We start from the raw sequence: 16,473 nt of genomic DNA on the forward strand, positions 1-16,473 counted from the left end.
CTTGGACCAAGAGTGCTCTGAGGAGAAAGCAGCTTGAGAGGTGACGTTGGTGATGGAGAACTGGTTGGCTATGACTTTTGCCTGCAGTAAATTTTCTGGCTTTGGTTTGAGAGGAAGCTCTATTGGTTTCTCTCTTGGTTTGTCTAGCCCACCTACTTGGAGCCATTTAAAAGAGAAAAAGCTAGTCTAAGCTGGTCAAGTAGTCTTTCTCCGTAATTAACAGAGAAAGTAGGTGTCAACCTACCTGACAGCCCACCTATTGTCAACATTTATTGTACAATCAGATGGATGTTTAAGACAGGTGAGATGAATTACTGTCTATCTTCTGTTCCTTGACTGTAGAGGGAGCATTGGTAACAAACTCAGCCTACATAACTATCTTTTAGATAGCTAAAGCAAGGTGAAGTGAATCTCACCTTTCCTATCTTGATACTTCTGTTTATGTCAAAGGAAAGGCACACAGTGTTTAGGATTTTTTTAAAAATGTGTACCATAAGTTTAACAAAATTCATAGTTAATTAAATCACTAATACTGAATTTGCTTATGGACTTTTACATTCAAGAATACTTGTTGATTTTTCATAAGCAGACCTGATTTAAATCTTCTTTTATCCTTGCAGCCTCTCCCTATAAGCCACCTAGAAATCTGAGAACTTCTGATTCTACTATGTCAAGCTTCCGAGTAACCTGGGAGCCAGCCCCAGGGCAAGTGAAGGGTTACAAAGTAACTTTCCATCCTACTGAAGATGATAGAAGCCTTGGAGAATTAATAGTGGGGCCGTACGACAGCACAGTGGTATTAGAGGAGCTTAGGTATGGATAATAATAACATATCTTTAAAAAAAAAAACCTTTAGCTTAAGGTTTTGTTTAATCATGATCCAGGATTGGAATGCCTTGCAAAATCTGCTATAAGTGAGGAAGTACTTATGGCAATAAGCTGTAAGAATGTTGTTATGCAGTCTTTGAAAGGCACCTGACAGGGCTCTTCCGAGATTATTCCTGTCGCTTGTGGTGTTCTCACGGGAACTAAAGGAGGCAAAGATGTAGGCAGAGGCAGYGTTCACATGTGGGAGAGCTAATGGGACACTGGAGGAGAAAGCTGGGATTTCTGAAGTTTCTCCCAAAGGTTCTTTACTTACTATTAAAAATTCCTAGTTTAGTTCTGGATCCATTTTTTCAGAGGGCTAGATTTATAAAGTGGTCTTCAGAGCATGTCAAAATCTTTTATGAATTGTATGCATATAAACTGAATATATTAAAAATAGAACCATTAAAAGTCTTAAATGACTTGAATAAAAAAACTCTGTAAGTACAGATCTAGAACAAACTCTTAAATTGTCAAAATGTCACGGCTTCAGTGGAGGAACTGGTCTTTGAGTTTTGCATTTTTGCACTTTATTTTCTGTGGAGTAAAACTGTGAAGATTTTATAAGTGAAGTGTCAGCATTTAGCTAGCCACATGGCTTTAGTTACAGTATGTTTGCTTAACTATTGCAGGGCAGGAACTACCTATAAGGTAAATGTTTTTGGAATGTTTGATGGAGGAGAGAGCAGCCCACTGGTTGGACAAGAGATGACTACCCTTTCAGATACTACTTCGGAGCCTTTTCTATCTAGAGGTAAACATGATCGAATTGAAGAAAATGTAGTCTTGGATTATGGATAAAAAAGACCAAAAGAGTTTCTCAGCATTTCCTTATCATTTTTCTAATGCACATAAATATTTATTTGCAGGATTCAGTGTACTCCCTACCCTGATGATATAAACCTCTGGTCTGAAATGACCACTAAGTAAGGCCTCTTTCATGATTCTATTCCTCTGCGCCCTTTAGATGATCTTACAAAGATGATAACTCATGCAAGCCATGTTTGCTGATTATTTAAAGCCAGCTGCATAGCATTTGCAAGCCATCCTCATCTGTGTTAAATCACATAAGGTCAAATTCTTGAACAGAGATCATGGCTCATCTACAAGGGTGTTCACAGGAGTAGAACAAAGAATTTAAAGCAGATCTTTAGCCCTTTGCTTGTCCTTACATGGTGACTTTTCCTTTTTAGACTAAGATATAATAAATATACAATGAGCAAAGGTTTGATAGCTGGGGAATCTCAGAGTTATGGTGTATTCTTTAGATTTATATGCAACAAAACCATTATTTTAGGAAGAGAGTTAGTACAGACATGCAATTGCTGAGTATTCTCCACTATCTGTTTGGGGGTTTCTCCCTGTGTAGCTGAACCTTCCAACCAAAGTATCTATGATTCTTATGATAACGGCTCCCTCTGTGTGGGTAATAGGCCTCTGCAAATGGATTGAACAGCTATGCCCACCATATTTTTGGAAAACACTGGTCAAACAGAGTTTCAGGACTTAGTACTCCTTCATGGAAGGTGTAAAGAACTTATCTGCAGCAGGTCTTTGCTTCTTAATAGCCAAGCATAGGGGTAGAAGTGCAGATCTTTCTCTGCCGTTACAAGCTTTGCATAACCATCAGAGAGAACAGAGAATTTGTTAAGGAGGAAGAACCTAACTGCAAAGGTCTTTCAGAGTTAATTAAAGAAAAAAAGTTTCTGACTGTTAAGTACAGCATTCAGTTGACCCAGTATTCTTTTGTCTTATGGATACCCTCTTTCCACACCAGGCTGTGTAAAAATACTACCCTTGTGAAAATTTTATTGACAACATTTTTAGAAACTTCTAAAGTTATTGCAGTCCTATTGCAGTCTAATACAATAGAGTAAAACTGAGAAAAATTACATAACAGGCCATCCGTGACATTTGAGTAAAACTGTGATAATTCTGGCAGAAAAATAATTACATCAGGAGTGGTTTGTTATTTTTGATTACTGCAGCTGTCATTTCTTTCCTCAGTGTTATAATCTTTAAGCTAATTTGTTTTACTACTGCATGGATTTGAGTCATGGTTAATGTGAAAAATGAATTTTTTATCTGGGACTGTAAATGTAATAGTACATTATATATTAATAGGGGGAAAAATCACCCTAGGTCTGGTGCCTTTGCTTGAATTTTCCATTTGGGGAATTATGGTAGTTGGAAGAAAAATAAAAGTCAAAATAGTTTAACTGTTATATTGTACATGAAGCTAACCTTAACTTCCATGTTAAAGTTATGCATGCAATTTTTTGAACTAACATGGTTTTATTTAAACCCTACTCCCAATCTATTTTATTGTCCTGATTAAAGACTAGATCTATATTTTCTATGCAGAAGAGGATCATGCTTTTAAGCCCCAGGTACATGGAATAGTTATATTCATGAGTCTGCAGTGTTGGATCAATTATGTGGAACATATATGAAATCACAATATCTTTCAACTGTGATGAGTGTGGCTGATTTTTCTCAATGGGATTTCTTCCATATAAAGACCAGAAGCTCTGATGGCAGGAAGCCAGAAAATTTGCAGCTGGTAACACAATCTCCAGGAAAAGAGAGAGAGCAAGGATTTTTTTTTTTTTGCAAATGGCTGCTGATAAAATCATTGTGTCTTTCTGCTTTGTATAAATATTTTGTGATCTTTCTTGTGATGAAAACAAAATGATACATATTTTATTCTGTAATTTGTAAACTGAAGATATCTGAAATAACTTCCTACCTTTTCAGAACATTGCAGCTTTATATAAATGTTTGTTCTTGTCACCTCTGTATCTCTTGACCTGTGTTTATGTTTGCATATCTTCTTCTAAATTGTGTTCTTTCTTTCCTGTATGTGCAAACTTTTGTACCATCTGTATTACTATGTCTTTTCCCCTGCAAATTCAGAAATGCTATTTATTTGAAAGTGTTTGTAATATATGCTATTAGTTCCATTACTGTATAGTTGAAAATTGAGCAGTAATTTAGCCATCCATAGCCATAGAGTAAAATACTGTGAATTTGGATAATCTGATAATGCTCACTGCTATGTCAGTGGTTAGCTTAGTAGTCTTTTACGAACCCTAGGAATCTGAAAACAAGTTATGAACCATCTCTAAGGACCAAAATAGATAATGACATGACAATAAGGAAGAACACTTTAGTGATCCTATACATTTTAGAAGTCTTACTCCTGAAAGGATACATACATGAAAAAATTTATACAGCTTTTGCCATGGAACAGGTGACTAGTGTGAATAATGTTCACAAATAGATCATACTTGACAGAGCGCCAGTGGAAAAAACCTAGAGATATTTTAGAAGCTAATTCATGACATATGTCATATAAAAGAGGTTGGGGAAAGAAAGCTATCATGGTTTGATGTAGCTAAGGTTATATTTTTGTGGTTGATATGGCAGGTTTAGAATGTAGAACCAGAGCAGAAGCTGATATCGTGCTGCTGGTGGATGGCTCATGGAGTATCGGGCGACCAAATTTTAAAACTATCAGGAACTTCATTGCCCATATTGTTGAAGTTTTTGATATTGGTCCTGACAAAGTACAGATTGGTAAGTCCTTGTGTGCCTGAGGGCAACTGAGGCATAACTGCTGCATGGCCACTTAATAACCGAGTAATAATGGCTTTTTTCAGGTCTTGCACAGTATAGTGGAGATCCCAGGACAGAATGGAATCTCAATGCTTACAGAACCAAGCAGGCTTTGTTAGAGGCTGTAGCCAACTTACCATACAAAGGAGGAAATACTCTAACAGGTACGTAGCACTTCCAGAATTTTCCTTAATCTCCATTAAAAACATTTTAGTAGTTGACTCCGGTATTGTTCAGTGAGCTCAAATTTGTACATGATCAGAGGGGCTTGCAGTTCACTTTGGGTATGTTTGGATGAGAACAGGCATAGCATGTGGCCATATATTCTCAGTGGAAACCTGGAGAAATATGATGGAGGAGAGCTTGGGTGATGAAGAGCTGCAGGGTTGCATTTTGGCATATGAGAAGAAAAAAAGGCAGCTCCATGTCAGGGTTGGGATGAAGACAAGGTGAGGACCCAGAAGGGAGACTACAGAGAACCAGATAGGAGGGTAATGCATAAAAGGTAAGAGATCAGAGACCTTGAAAGGACTGAAATGGTGCCAATTCCTGGTGAGTGTAGATGATGGACTTCAGTGGGATTCTGAGTGCTCCCTGAAGGAAGTAAATTGTGGAATGATGTTGTCAGAGTGAAATGACCAGGATGAAATACTCTCCTTTACCATGACTGTATGTTTAAAATAGTGTATAGTGATGGTTACCTCCTTTGTATCATGCTAGGAATGGCCTTGGATTTCATCTTAAAGAACAACTTCAAACAAGATGTAGGCTTGAGGCCCAGAGCTCACAAAATTGGTGTTCTTATCACTGATGGCAAATCACAAGATGATGTAGTCACCCCTTCAAGGAGACTCAGAGATGAGGGAGTGGAACTTTATGCAATTGGTAAGTATTGTATGAAGAGGTAGGCTGAGTTACCCCCCGTATGCTAACTGTACACAGAAGTGGAAAGAAACATAAGTATCTAAAAGAGGATTCAAAGAATGTATTTAGAAGCTTATGTTCATGGCAGTATGTGTCACGGCCACTGTTCCTAACAAGCTTCGTTCTCATATCTTCTCTGTAAGGTATTAAAAATGCAGATGAAAATGAATTGAAGCAGATTGCAACGGATCCAGATGACATCCATGCTTACAACGTTGCAGATTTCTCCTTCCTGGCTAGCATTGTTGATGATGTAACCACAAATCTGTGTAACAGTGTGAAAGGCCCAGGTACATCACATATTCTAACTAATTCATCCTCTTTCTGTTTATGTGCTTGATTTGCTAATTCCTTTTCATTACTTTCTGGGAACACTGTGTAGCCCTGAGCTGTTTTTTCAGCTGCTGGTCTAAGGATGTTGTGCAGACCACCTGGAATACCCGCAGGGGTTCTTCCTTTCCTTTCAACAATGGCTGTGTTATACCTAACACAGCATGACATGGCTGGACATGCTTGCCTTTTTCCCAGAGTCAGGAAATATGTTGCTCACTTTGTCACCTTTTTGCTCAGTCTGGCAGGTTCTTTGATGATACTCATCCAATAAATAAAATTTTAGCAGCTCTGCTCTTTTAAAGTATAAGTGTCTGACAGCTCAGAACCAAAGCCTGGCATGGAAGAACACTCATGTTACCTGATGGTCTTCCAGTGAAACACTGGTGTTGGAGGTGGRGTAGGAAGGATAGGGAGTTTGTATGGACTTGAGGGTGTGATGATGAGCTGTTTGTTCACACAGTTGTTTTAAGAGTTTCCTGAGGAAACAGAAACATAAGCAAATACCTCAACTGTTTGTTTTTTTCTTTAAAAAAAACATTTTTATGTTGTTGTAAGTCACATTTTTATTCTTGATGACATAAGAATAAATTCATGAATTTTAATTTGTTTCCACTTGTAGGTGATTTGCCACCTCCCTCTAACCTAGTTATTTCAGAAGTGACACCTCGTTCTTTCAGACTGAGATGGACTCCACCTTCTGAGAGTGTCGATAGATACAGGGTTGAATACTACCCTACCTCTGGCGGCAGACCCCAACAGGTTAGTGCTGTATGTTCTTCTCTGACATTGTCCATGATAACCTTGGACTTTTGCATCACAGTAATGCCATTCTGAAGTTTGTGCTTATTAGGCTGTGTGTGGTATAACAGTAAATGAAAAAAAGCTTCCAAGGTCAATAATACCTTATTTTGTAAACCATAAACAAAATTACAAAAATGAGGAGCAGACTTTGTTTTAAAATCATTAATCTGGGAATAAAATATATATTTTTAAAAATAGCTGAATGATATTTTCTAGTAATTCCTTTCTGTTCATATTCTATTGTCTTATGTTGGTTTAAATGAGTCTGCAGTGGAAATTTTCTGAGCATACTCACAGGTAGGCTCACTGTCCTTTTAGTGCATTTTCTAGTTAATAGAGAAAAGGTCAGTGGGTGATGTGGGTTGTGAGGTAGCATTTAGATGAGCATTGTATGATAGTACTTTGGAGAATGTGCTTAGGCACAGATTCAAACTGTTAATGCATATGGTCAAGCTCATCTTGTGGTTATTACTTCTCTCCACAGAGAGCCAGTAGCAGGCAACCCTAGATACTAGGCACTCTGAATTGCTCATCACTCTCTTCAGCCAGGCAGGATAATAGGAGAATGAAGTTAGGCACCTCCATGTGCCTAACTCGGAATGTCCTACCTCTGAATGTGGATTTTAAATCCTAACTCAGATTTGACTCATTGGGAGTTTTGTCTTAGTTTTATTGTGACCTCAGGATTTGGCCTATGATTAGATTTGAAGCAGCTATTCCAATGCACACTGGCTTTACAGCTTGACTGTCTGCTGCCATTTCTGTTCTGCAAGATGTCGCTAATGGCACGTGCTGTAACCACCTAGAGTACCTTGGATGTTTGACTTCTTTTTCCAAAGTATATTTCCAAAGTTCTATAAGACAGAAGACACAGCAGATTAAGACCATGCTTATTTTTAGTTCTAGACCATTGATTTCTGAGGATTTTCACAAGGAATTAATTTTTTGTTAGAGATAAGATTACAGATGCATTTGCTGTACACTTAGTTAACATTGTTCCTATTTTATGTAGTTTTATGTAAGTCGGATGGAAGCTACGACAGTTCTGAAAGATCTGAAACCCGAAACAGAATATGTTGTTAACGTGTTTTCTGTGGTAGAAGATGAAAGCAGTGAACCTCTAATCGGGAGGGAAACAACTCGTAAGTTAGAATTGCAATGTGAATAACATATTAACAACCAATCTGATATATGGAAAACCATCCAATAGAACTTTTAGCACTATGGGCTTTCTTTTTAGAGGAAACAAAATTATTGACTGGAATGACCAAACTGTGTTGTGTTACACTGGTCATTCAGATTTTGGCTGGAAAACTGTAGCAAAGAGAAACTGCTGTGTGGTAAAAAATGTTTGTCCCAACTTTGGCCTCCTTCCAGACTTGTAAAGACACTGCTGTACCAGCCTTCTTAGCCTAGAGCAGTAGAGATGAATTACAAGATGGAGTTTATAAATTCCAGAAATGTTATCATATACAGACCTATATTCATTCATTAATTCCTGCTGCTAGCAGCCAAAATGTTACATGAAATTCATTCTAATTTTGTAAGATTAACAAAAACACGTTTCAATACAATTGCATCATTTCTATGTTGAGAGACATAACTTAGCTATTATGTTTCTACTGTCAGCTGTCTGTGTTATTGATGTTAGGTATGTTGATATTGAATGCGGCATAGAGTGACTTTTCTGCCTCCTCCAGAAAGTTGAATGTTAGGGGCTCATTTCCCTTCCCTTTCTAATGCCCATGTGCTCTATTCTCAATAGTACTACCTCTGTTGTGAAATATGAAGGATATAGAAGGTAGAAATAATGAAATGATAATGGAAATAAATTAATATATATTTTTTTATTTGACAGTGCCAATCTCTTCAGTTAGAAACCTGAATGTTTATGACATTGGATCAACTTCTATGAAAGTGAGATGGGAACCTCTCAATGGAGCTACTGGTTATTTGCTAACATATGAACCTGTGAATGCCACAGTCCCAACTACAGAGAAAGAGGTAAGAGAATTTGTCTTCACTTCCTGTACTCTGCCAAAACAAAATTAAGAAAAACTGATAGATTTGCTTCCTGTATCATAACAGTCAAAAAAACCTGGCATGTACTACTTGAAGTGCTGTGTGAACTTAGTTGGGATATTGTATACAATGACATCAGTCAGGAAGCTGTAAATATACTACAAATCTCACAAACAAAATTCCCTTTAAGTTAAATCATTGTTTGCTTTTCTGCCTCTGTTTTCTTTAGTTTTTTAAACATGGTGTAATTTTTTAATGTGCAGATGCGTGTTGGATCATCAGTGAATGAGGTTCAGCTGGTAGACCTCATCCCTAATACTGAGTACACTTTAACTGCTTACGTATTGTTTGGCGATATGACCAGTGACCCACTCACCTCCCAGGAAGTGACATGTATGGACATCTTGATTTTTGCTTTGTTATTGGTTCAGCAACATTTAACTTTYGTTTTATTTCATGCAACTTTTTTATTTCTGTTTTGTTTTGTTTAGAAGACCATCTTTTTCCTGTTTTATGCATTTTACACTACTCTTATGTTTCCAAAGTATCCTGAAGGAAATTTCAAAGAAAATGAACCAATTATTAAAAGAGGAACAAAATTTTTTTTCCTTGAATAATGAAGCAAGTTGATTTGACAGTCTCTAGGTTATGGTGTTTTAAAAGGGATTCAATTTTGGTTGCATTAATAACTTCTAGTAACCTTGTTCCTGAATTCAGAGGGGCTCACTTAAGTATGGAGAATCTATGGCCCCCAAATATTAATAAAATTGGAAAAATTGGGTACGAAGAAGGAAGCATACCATACSAAGGGAAAGACTGATATAAACATGGCTTCCTTTTTTATATCTTTCCTTAAACGACTACAATTTCCTACTGCTGCAGGCATGTTTCTGGGCTAGATGTACTCAGTGTGGTTATTCTTATGTTCTTAAACAATGTTAAGCCCTTAAGTGTACATGAAAAGTGGCTGGTTTAATTTGATTGTCACCAAAAGTTACGTTCTTAAGAAAAGAGCACTGGTACTTCTAGAAGTATTGTGCTCATAATTCACAAACGTGAATCTATTATAGTTTTTAGCTATCTTGCTGGTTGCTGGGACAGTAAGTTGTTAACCTGTCTCATCTAATGGCCAGAGCAATGAACTGCCTGGAAAGTTACTGCTGCCATTTGAATTAAATGCATGAAAATAATTAATTCATTCAGTGAGAGACTTACACCTCTCTTGTGAATAGCATTTTCACTTACTACTGTCATTATTTGTATAGTACCTTTGCCTGGACCAAGAGGCTTAACAATCAGGGATGTTACTCACAGCAGCATGAACATCCTTTGGGATCCTGCCCCAGGCAAGGTTCGAAGATACATCCTAAGATACAAAGAAGCTGAAGAAGCTGACATAAAGGAGGTAAGGAAAAGGAACATTTTTGCAAGTACTTGAAGAGAGTTTTATTTTGAGAAGCTGGATTATTAAAATAATATTAAAAGTAATACTAGAAGCCATTGAGAATAGGGAACATCAGTCAAGAAAGAGTACTGATGTCTTGGGAGCTGAATAAACTTGGGCTGGAATTCTTCGCATACTCCCCTCCTTCTCATAAAGAGGGGGATAAGGCCTCAAGCTTACTAGAGTTCTCCTGTGTTTTGATAAATAGCCATTTTTGCTCCATGACTGTACTATGCCAAGCTTTAAAAACAGCTTACAATTAGGAGGAACATGATTGTGGTTTAAAGGAGGCGTGTTAGCTCTTTTCCTAACTGACACCACGTGAGTGAGCATTGTTACAGATGCCTTTCTTTGAGTTATGTGCAAGCTTTCCGTAGTTGCGCTGCTAGACATGAATCAACTCTTCAAGGATTAAATGTGTTTTTATAAGGGAATGAGAACTTTCTGGAGAGGCAGTTTGCATCCTCATTTCCAAAACGAATGAAGCAGTGAAACAGCCAGAAGTAGCTTGCTGGTATCTGGGACAATATACTTTGCAATGGCAGTTACTAGATAGACCTTCAACATTCAGGTGTAAATGTAGGGGAAAATGGTAAAATTTAATGCAAAATACTTTTCTCTTTTTCAGTACAGGAATTCCTACAATTTAATTAAATGCMGGATCATAAATAGAATAATTTTTAAATCTTAAGTCATTATTTTTACTCCTAGGTGGAAATTGACAGATCCAAAACCAGCACAACTCTTTCTGACCTTTCCTCCCAAACACTGTATAATGTAAAAGTTGTTGCTGTATATGATGAAGGGGAATCTCTACCAATATCTGCAGAAGCTGTTACTCGTAAGTTTTCCTAATAACTCTGCTTATAGATATTTTTATCTTAGATTCTATTTAAGGAGTGTGTGTTGCAATATATTATTGAGTTTAGGTGGAAACATAATTTTAATCTGTTCAGTCTGAGAAATGTTTTACTTGTATTTGTAGCATTATTTGCAATATAATCCTGAGAATCTTTGAGAATCTCAGATGAGGTCAGCATCTTTTTGCAGTAAACACTGAGCCTGCTGTCTGCAGAGAGGGAACAGACCAACAACTGAAGAAAAATTTGTTGTGTTTAGAAGCTGAAGGAGGAAAGTAGGGGTAGAATTAATGAGAGAATATGAGAATAGAGGAAAGGTTTAGCAAGTCTGTGAAGTTACTTGAAATCTAGGAAAGTGAGTAGGAAGCTAGGGAATGTGCTAGACAGTTACAGAGGTTTGATCTTGCTTCTGACACAAGATTATTTTTATATCGTGGAATGGTAAGCCAGCCTGTACTTTTAGAGATATATTATTCAGGTAATCATAAAGGCAGCATTTCATTAATGACAACAGATAAAGACAAGGAAAGGGTATTGCATGGATGGTAAGAGCAAATCTCCAGACAAGAGAGTTGATGCAGACTGAAAAGAGAAAGCTGATATCAGAGAAGCCCTCATCCTGATCTGGGCTTATGGTTTAAGAAGAGAGCTAGAATAGGAATGGACAATGTTACTTTATCATTGACCCGCACTCTGAAGTAAAAAAAAGAAAACATGCTCTCTTTTTGTATTTCTGCTTAATTTTTTGTTTTGTAGCCTGGTGTATTTGAAAATGTTTGTGAGATATTTTTTGCTTCCTTTTGTGTGAGCCTGTTCTATACCYGTATTTTTGTGTGAGTGTATGTGTGAGGAAAAAGAGGAAAGCTCTGTCAAAGAAATTATTTTTAGTTTAGGTCTGTAGTTTTACCTATTGTTTGTGGGAGTGAGTCTCACAGGCTGTATTCAGTTCTGTGATTGTTCKGGCTCCTTCATAATGGATGGGGACTAGCTCTTGCAGTTGAACCTATTTGTCAGAGAGAGAGTGGCCCATGCTCCAATCTCGTATAAGAATTTGAATGTTTGGACTGAAGGAGAGCAACAGAGAGAGTGAGAAAGTTAGTGGGAAGAAATAGGCTTCTCCAGGAGATGGAGAACCTGATTGTAGTTTCTATCTCTCATTTGCCTTTTAGAGGCACCCATTTCTTTCCAGTGACTATAACCCTTTGCCTCCTTAACCTAATGTTAACCTCTGTGAATTCTGCTATCTTTCTAAAAAAAAAAAAAAGGTGTAATTCAGCCATGGATTGTTTGGCTTATATAAGAAATTTTAAGATCTAGGTGAAACTCATGCAAGAGCTCAGAGCTAGGGGTTGGTGATGGGGTCATAATTACTCCTTCTAACTCCACAATGTAGGGGCTGGGATTTCAGTTGTTTTGAATAGGCATAAATTGACTGAGGTCAGTGGAGCTATGTCTGTTTTATCAGGTGATGACCTGGTAATGTGAAATTATGAAGGACGACTTGCTTAGTGTAGCTGCTGAGTTATAGTACGGGATTTTGTTGTAGTTATTAGAAGCATAGTAACTGACAACTGAAACTTCTACAGAAGACTATCTTCTGAATTCTTTATCTGAGCAATTATTTGGTTTAACTATACTCATTCTGTAGTTACATTTTGTGGAGTATTTTTCCTTTTCCCATAATAGAGCCTGTACCAGCACCAGTCAATCTCAGAATCACAGATGTAACCAAGCATAGTTTCAGAGGAACTTGGGATCATGGAGCTCCAGATGTCTCTCTGTACAGAATAACCTGGGGACCCTATGGAAGATCAGAAAAACAGGAGGTAAGAATGGATGGTCACCCTAGGATTTTGGGAGCAGTGTCTCAGAGTGTATATTTTTAAAATCAAAAATCTAATTAATAAATGACTTATGTCTGGCAAGCATTCTTGTTGTGCTCCTTGGAAATTCTATGAGAAGACCTAGAATACAGAGTTTGAGTTATAGCCACTTGTAGTGATGTTACTGTGTGAAAAGTTACTCATTTCTCTCTTTCTCTTTCCCTCTCTCTCTCTCTCCTTTTTTTTTTTTTTAATTCTCCACAAGACCATCTTAAATGGGGATGAGAATAGTTTGGTCTTTGAAAATCTGAATCCAGATACATTATATGATGTCTCAGTTACTGCCATCTATCCTGATGAATCAGAAAGTGATGACCTGACTGGCAGTGAACGGACACGTAAGTAGTTTAAGGGTTTCTACATTTTGTATTTCATAGTTATTAAATTGGAAGGCATCCACATGCAAGAGTTCTGAAAACTCTTTCTGCCTTTTTTCTAGTACCATTGGTGCCTATAACCACACAAGGTAAGAACCTGAATTTCCAGGTATAGTATTAAAGAAAGCCTGTACCTCCCTTTTTCTAAAATGAGCAGAATGTTGACATTAAAAAGCTGAGATTGTTTATTAAACATTATTGTATGTTTGGAGGAATGCTAAACACTAGTTTACCACATGTTTGTTATTTTACAAACATTACAGTTTATATTGTCTTGTTTTTGTTTTTAATACATTCTGCTTTTGGTGGGACATTCATGCAGCCCTAAAAGTGTGAGTGCAGTGTTTGTTTGTGTTTTTTTGCTTGAATTATATGTTTATTCTTTGCTTTACTACCTTTCTCAGCCCCAAAGAGTGGCCCACGAAACCTTCAGGTGTACAATGCAACTTCACACAGTTTGACTGTGAAGTGGGATCCTGCCAGTGGTCGAGTACAGAGATACAGGATCATTTACCAGCCTATCAGTGGGGATGGCCCTGAACAGTCGGTAACTAATTCTGAAATGCTGTAGTTATTAAACCTTGTAAGGTAGTTCTGCAAATTAAACCATGAGATAATTTATTTCCAAAGCACAACAGTGCATATATTAATTGTCTTTTAGGGGAAGATTTCTATTTATAGCAAATATGTACACGTTACCACCTTTTTTTTTTCTTCCCTTTCACTTTCAAGATGGTATGTTCTGTGTAAAGCAAGATACAGCTCGGATACAGCCCATTTTCTTGAAAGTCGTATAATTATGATCAGAATAAAATGAAAATTTTTGAGGAACAAATCAATCAGCACATTAGAGTACAAGTCACAGAGATACATTTATCACAACAGTCAGTAATAGGAAATAGCATCACTTCTTCCATAGTCAAGAGCTTGCCATTTTTCTCACAGTGCAGTTCATGTGCCATCAGAGGGGCTTTGCCATGGATCATACTGTGGACAGCTGAGAATTGTATGTTATCCTCTCTTATCACACTAGGGACAGAATATCCAACAAGAAGTGGCAGTTGCAAAAGCTAATCCATGGGAAACATATTTTAGGGAAGTGTTTAAGGTATTTTAGTGTCTTTTAATATGATTGAACAGCTGTAATGATGGGAGAAAGCCAATATTGTGTGACCAGCCAGCTTTCCCCGGATCATCAGCATGAGTTGTGTAGACTGCTGGTGGTCTAAGCAACATAGCCTGGGAAYGGTAATTCAGTCAGCCTGTTTATCAAATGTGTGTGCTACTTAAAATGCCATATTCTGCAGTAGGAGGTTGTTGTGGTTACTGCCACGTGACTCACAGGAACAATCTCAGAAGAAAACCACACATATTTAGCTTGTTACTGTAATCTGAGATCCTACATGTTCAGAAGCATATCTAGGCGCGTTTACTTTAGAATTGGTTGGATACTTACACACCCAGTTCTACTCTCTTCTGGACAGCATGCATTTGAGTTGAAGTAAAATCTTTTTTAAAATTCAAACCAATACTATTAAGAAACAGTGTATCTGAGAAAGGCCTAGAGATAGCCACAAAGAACTAACAGGCAATTTTTTTGACAATCAATGCAATTCTAGTGAGAAATCACTAGCAGTAGCAGCAGTAAGGTTAATTAAATAGTCATGTTATCAGCCGGATGTGATCTGTAATTGCTGAAGTGAAAAAAGAATGGGCATTCTGTGGAAATTTGTGTAGTGACACAGAACATGGAATAGACATAATTGTTCTCAGTAGATAGAAAGCCCAGCAGTAGCAGTCGGTGAAGACACCTCTATTCTAAGGAGAGCACACAGAACATTCACGCTCTGCTTATGAAGTGTTAATCTTTAACTGCAAATGATTCTTGGTCATATGATAGCAATTTCTTGTACCCTTCTTTGTGATTGTGATATTTGATTAAATTGTTGTTGCTGGAGAAACTATAGCAGTGTTCCCACTGAAATATGTAAAATGGAATTTCTAAAAGGTTTTATTGCTTTGTGAGACTGGTCTGACATCTGATGGCCTTGGGACCAGGAGAGAGCAAAGGTGATTTGAAGACAGGTCTGCAAAAACTGCATACCAAACTTCTGAGACCATCGTGGTCGTTTGGGGTCAGATTTTGAAAGGCATGTAGATACTAAAATATGGAGGCTGCCATGATGGGATGCTAAAAGCATTTATGCTTTGAACTGAGTGTTGGACACCTGAATACAAATAAAGTTTCCTGATAAATTAAAAACATCTAATCCTAATGAAATGTGAAGGGGTATAAATACTTGCTCCTTATCAGAGTTCTTCATTGTTGAAACATTTTAAGTGTTATGACATAACTACATGAATTGAATAGGCTTTGAAAATGTTCAGATAGTCCTAAAAAAGAAAAAGGATGCCCTTGAGCAACTGCAAAATTCCCAAGTGCTGATGTTCTGAGTGTTATTCTCAATGCACTGTAAATCTTCTCCTTGGTGGGGATTGTGATATATGGTTATCAGAATGGTTATCACATAGTTATATGTTGAAGTAAAATTGAAATGAAAGATGTATAATACTTTTAGACCCTTAACAAAAACATTTTAGAACAGTTACTGAAGCAACATACAATAAAATGCATGAAATCAAGGAGAGACAATGTTGCTGTTKTACAAAATGTACCTTAGAGATCTGCAGATTGTTCCATCCTTGCATTATACCTGAGAGTGGAGCATAATAAGCCCAATTCAAAGTCTATCAAAGCAAATAAAGAACTTACCAAACTCAATATGATGTAGTCAGAGGCAATGTGGAAAAAACAGCTCTGTGCTGGCGCAGAACAAACTGACAGTTGATACGTAATTGTAGCTGTACGCAAATTTAGAAGTCTTAAAAAATACTGGCTTTGTGTCACTAGACTCTGTCTAAATTAGCTAAAATGGATATTTACTGAATATTACTACTGTTCTATGTCTACTGTCAGCTTCAGTCACAAAAGTTTTGCACCATATGACAAATCCTAGTGTTTTCTGCTCTGTATCAAATAGTTACATTCTTGACTCTAATGGTAAGACTTAGGATAAAGGGGATTTTAATCTTTTTGTTTTGTCCTATTGCAGACTGTAGTTGGGGGGCGACAGAATAGTGTAGTGATACAGAAGCTGCAGCCTGACACACCATACGCTATCACTGTGTCATCAGTGTATGCGGATGGCGAAGGCGGACGAATGACAGGCCGAGGCAGAACCAGTAAGTAAATCTATCTCCTTGTTAGGTGTAAAACAGCGTTGATGTGTTGCTTTTCAGATTAGCTGAGACAGATTTCCTATGGCGAAAATCATCCCATTGAC

The 16,473-nt window shown here is 37.3% G+C and overlaps 1 protein-coding gene across 1 annotated transcript in view; it reads left to right on the plus strand.

The window, feature by feature from the left end:
- The window catches only part of COL12A1 (collagen type XII alpha 1 chain), a 107,453-nt gene that overhangs the window by 39,907 nt on the left and 51,073 nt on the right, over nucleotides 1-16,473 (plus strand). The window contains exons 16-32 of the mRNA XM_026079032.1: nucleotides 621-813; nucleotides 1,500-1,621; nucleotides 4,297-4,446; nucleotides 4,530-4,649; nucleotides 5,206-5,370; nucleotides 5,553-5,699; nucleotides 6,362-6,501; nucleotides 7,556-7,685; nucleotides 8,402-8,547; nucleotides 8,829-8,958; nucleotides 9,831-9,970; nucleotides 10,721-10,850; nucleotides 12,556-12,695; nucleotides 12,958-13,090; nucleotides 13,192-13,218; nucleotides 13,534-13,676; nucleotides 16,243-16,372. Of these exons, the coding sequence (XP_025934817.1) occupies nucleotides 621-813; nucleotides 1,500-1,621; nucleotides 4,297-4,446; nucleotides 4,530-4,649; nucleotides 5,206-5,370; nucleotides 5,553-5,699; nucleotides 6,362-6,501; nucleotides 7,556-7,685; nucleotides 8,402-8,547; nucleotides 8,829-8,958; nucleotides 9,831-9,970; nucleotides 10,721-10,850; nucleotides 12,556-12,695; nucleotides 12,958-13,090; nucleotides 13,192-13,218; nucleotides 13,534-13,676; nucleotides 16,243-16,372 (2,286 nt within the window). The remainder of the gene's footprint in view (nucleotides 1-620; nucleotides 814-1,499; nucleotides 1,622-4,296; nucleotides 4,447-4,529; nucleotides 4,650-5,205; nucleotides 5,371-5,552; nucleotides 5,700-6,361; nucleotides 6,502-7,555; nucleotides 7,686-8,401; nucleotides 8,548-8,828; nucleotides 8,959-9,830; nucleotides 9,971-10,720; nucleotides 10,851-12,555; nucleotides 12,696-12,957; nucleotides 13,091-13,191; nucleotides 13,219-13,533; nucleotides 13,677-16,242; nucleotides 16,373-16,473) is intronic.

Source organism: Apteryx rowi, unplaced genomic scaffold (genome assembly GCF_003343035.1).
Source record: "Apteryx rowi isolate R43461 unplaced genomic scaffold, aptRow1 scaffold_490, whole genome shotgun sequence".
In the NCBI taxonomy this organism is placed as follows: domain Eukaryota; kingdom Metazoa; phylum Chordata; class Aves; order Apterygiformes; family Apterygidae; genus Apteryx; species Apteryx rowi.